The 3608-nt window shown below is 39.2% G+C and overlaps 1 protein-coding gene across 1 annotated transcript in view; it reads right to left on the bottom strand.

Annotated features, from left to right (window-relative positions):
• The window catches only part of LOC106877328 (dynein axonemal heavy chain 2), a 141464-nt gene that overhangs the window by 114778 nt on the left and 23078 nt on the right, over positions 1 to 3608 (bottom strand). Inside the window, exons 15-17 of the mRNA XM_052976818.1 lie at positions 3011 to 3181; positions 1888 to 2016; positions 1239 to 1450 (exon numbers count right to left, since the gene is read on the bottom strand). Coding sequence (XP_052832778.1) covers positions 1239 to 1450; positions 1888 to 2016; positions 3011 to 3181 — 512 coding nt within the window. The remainder of the gene's footprint in view (positions 1 to 1238; positions 1451 to 1887; positions 2017 to 3010; positions 3182 to 3608) is intronic.

The raw sequence follows: 3608 nt of genomic DNA, 5'->3' as shown, positions 1-3608 counted from the left end.
TAAAATAAATTAGTTATCACTCAGCTAGTGTTAGGAACATTAATTGTGACTAAGGTTTGGTGGAAGATTTTAATTCAAAACTAATGAAAACAAGACATTCGTACTCTGAGCCAGAGCTGGTTTCAGCCAGGTTGGTAATGAAAGGATTAAAGGACGACCTACACATTGCAGTTATGTAATAAAGGATATGTGTAGCTGTGTGGTAAGAAGATTGTTTTCCAACCACATGGTTCTGGGTTCAGTCCTACTGTGTGGCACCTCAGGCAAGTGTTTTCTACTATAGTCTTGAGCGGATTTGGTAGACGGAAACTGAAAGAAGCCTGTTGTGTATATATGTGTGTGTGTGTGTGTATGCGCCTTTGTGTCTGTGTTTCTCCCCCACCACCACTTCTCAACCAGTGTTGGTGTGTTTATATCCCCTGTAAATTAGCAGTTCAGCAAAAGAGATTGATAGAATAAGTATCAGGCTTAAAGAAAAAAGAAAGATAAATACTGGGGATCGATTCATTCAACTAAAAGATTTCTTCAAGCTGGTGCCCCAGCATGGCCACAGTCTAATGACCGAAACAAATAAAAGGTACCAACATAAACACATGACTGCATGGCTGTGTGGTAAGAAGTTTACTTCCCAACCACATGGTCTCAGGTTCAATCCCACTGTGTGACACCTTGGCCATGTGTTGGGGTGTTTGCATCCCTGTAACGTAGCAGTTCGGCAAAAGAATAAGTACCAGGCTTTAAAAATAAGTTCTGGCGTTGATTCATTCGACTAAAAAGTCCTTCAAGGCAGTGCACCAATCCCGGTCAAACCATCCCACCCATGCCAGCCGTGAAGGCGCGTGGCTTAGTGGTTAGGGCATTTGGCTCACAATCGTAAGGTCGTGAGTTCAATTTCCGGCGACGCGTTGTGTCCTTGACCAAAACACTTTATTTCATGTTGCTCCAGTCCACTCAGCTGGCAAAAATGAGTAGTACCTGTATTTCAAAGAGGCCAGCCTTGTCACACTGTTTATCACGCTGAATCTCCCTGAGAACTACGTTAGGGGTACATGTGTCTGTGGAGTGCTCAGCCACTTGCACATTAATTTCACAAGCAAGTTGTTCCGCTGATCATAACCAACAGAGTGCTCCTTTTACCCATGCCAGCATGGACAACAGATGCTAAATGATGATGATGATGATACATACATAAATATACATACACGGGTGTATATAAAAAGACGCTCATCAAGAATTACCTGCCGATATCTCCATCAAACTTTGATACAGACGGCTGTGACTTTTTGTATCTTGTTATGAAGGATTCTTTGTCAATCTCCCACAAGACCTTTTCTTCCTCCCAGGTCTGGCGATAGTTCCAAAGTTTGCTAGCATTGGTCTTCATTCCGGTTGCAATGAGGTTCTTGATTTTCTTGATTTCATCATTTGTTGAAATTTCTTCAGATATACACTGCAACGAAAACAAGTGATAAAGAGATCCGTCTATCTATGTATGTGTATGTGTGTGTGTGTATGCATGCGTGTGTGTATATGATGGACTGTCCCGTCGTTAGATGATGTATGAGGGTTTGACAATTTCTTACTGAACAACCACACAGATGATTTGTTTGTAGTGATCAAATGTTTGTGTAGATGTAAGCTCACTCCCTCCATCAGATCGACATTAACTGTACAGGTGCAATGGGGCACCACATGTCAGATGTTCAAATGATCACAGAGCGATGTGAAATGAAGTGCTTTGCTCAATGAAGTGCTTTGCTCAATGAAGTGCTTTGCTCAATGAAGTGCTTTGCTATAGTAGAAAATAGGTGACAAACCAAGCACTGCATCCAGACTATTAGAACTTTTAAGAAGGGGAAAAAAAAAGGAAAAATGTCACTCTCTTACCAATTTTGTTACTCCTTCTTTGGGGTACTTTTCAATAAGACGTGGTATCTGGCTTAGTGATGTTACCATATCCTTTCCCACATAGTACACCATGTTATCCAATTCCTCGATGCTTGGTGAGAAGTGGATCTGTACAGAGAAGTAGAAAACTGAAGGTTTTTCATCGGATCTCACAGTCTTTTAATAGAAGTTTTTTAATGAGGATTACGGACACTACATATCATACACACTGTATTTTCTGGCAGACAAGTCAACGTAGTATATATATACTGTAAACATGTAGTGTAAACACTCAAACACTGTCCCTATCTCTCCAGACCCTGCTGCATTTTGCATGAGATTTTGGTCCAGCAACCTACCTATAAGGCAACCTACCTTCTTTTTGACTGTAAATTTTGATCTGAAAAATTTGACTTGTATGCCGGAAAGTTCAGTATGTATATATACAAGGAATAATAATGATGACAATCATTATGATGAGAGTAATATAAATAAAGTATTAAAAAAAACTATATTACACACATGCAAGCACTAAGCCTGTCTCTATCAAGTTTAGCTCTTTTATCACGATATTTCTTTTGAAATATGGTGCTTTTTTTTTTAGTTAACTTTGAAAATATTGAATGCAGTAAAAGAACCTTGTTATGATTGAGTCATTGTTTCGAACATAGATTAGCATGAAATTTTAATCATTGGTGAAGAAGGAGAATTGAAGAAAGGAGAAGGAGAATTGAAGAAAGGAGAAAGAGAATTGAAAGAAGAAGAAGAAGAAGAAGAAGAAGAAGAAGAAGAAGAAGAAGAAGAAGAAGAAGAATTGAAAGGAGAAGAAGAAGAATTGAAAGGAGAAGGAGAATTGAAGGAAGGAGAAGGAGAATTGAAAGAAGAAGAAGAAGAAGAAGAAGAAGAAGAAGAAGAAGAAGAAGAAGAAGAAGAAGAAGAAGAAGAAGAAGAATTGAAAGGAGAAGAAGAAGGAAAATTGAAAGAAGGAGAAGGAGAATTGAAAGAAGAAGAAGAAGAGGTGGAGGAGGAGCCGAAGGAAGGAGGAGGAGAAGAGAAAAAGAAATGGAAGAATGGGCACAATCTAATACAAAAATAAAAGAAAAAAGCTATAGGAGATACTCACAGTGTCATTACGAAGAATGACTTCTACACTGAAGAGCGGGTTTGGTGCTGCTTTGGTGTCAATGTTGATTGCTTTCGAGATGGTCTGCAAGGAGTACTTGATGTTCAAACGGAAGGCTTCTTCTATCATCCGGTCCAGATTGTTAATATGAATGAACCAATAGTTGTAAACCTTTGATCGGAAATCGACAGGAGAGCTTTACCGTACAACCGTTAATAATACAAGGGGACGTTAAAAAGTTCAGCAGACCCTTGTATAAGTATAGATAAGGTTTAATGAAAGCACTCACACACTAGAAACTTCTTCCTGAAAAAGCTTAGTAACATCCCCATAACAGATATCATAACATTTTTTTTAAAAATTAGTTTAAAAAAAAAAAAAATCACCTTTATACTTCAAAAACTGTATTAAGTAATCCTCATAGACTTTCAAATGTGCCCCTTGACTGGCTCCTGTGCTGGTGGCACATAAAATGCACCATCCAAATGTTGATGCCAGTGCCTCCTGACTGGCTCCTGTGCTGGTGGCACATAAAAAGCACCATCCGAATGTTGTTGATGCCAGTGCCCCATGACTGGCTCCTGTGCCAGTGGCATGT

This window comes from Octopus bimaculoides, chromosome 25 (genome assembly GCF_001194135.2).
Source record: "Octopus bimaculoides isolate UCB-OBI-ISO-001 chromosome 25, ASM119413v2, whole genome shotgun sequence".
Lineage (NCBI taxonomy): Eukaryota > Metazoa > Mollusca > Cephalopoda > Octopoda > Octopodidae > Octopus > Octopus bimaculoides.
The sequence above is the reverse complement of the archived record's forward strand: the minus strand, read 5'-3'. Positions and strand labels throughout refer to the sequence as shown.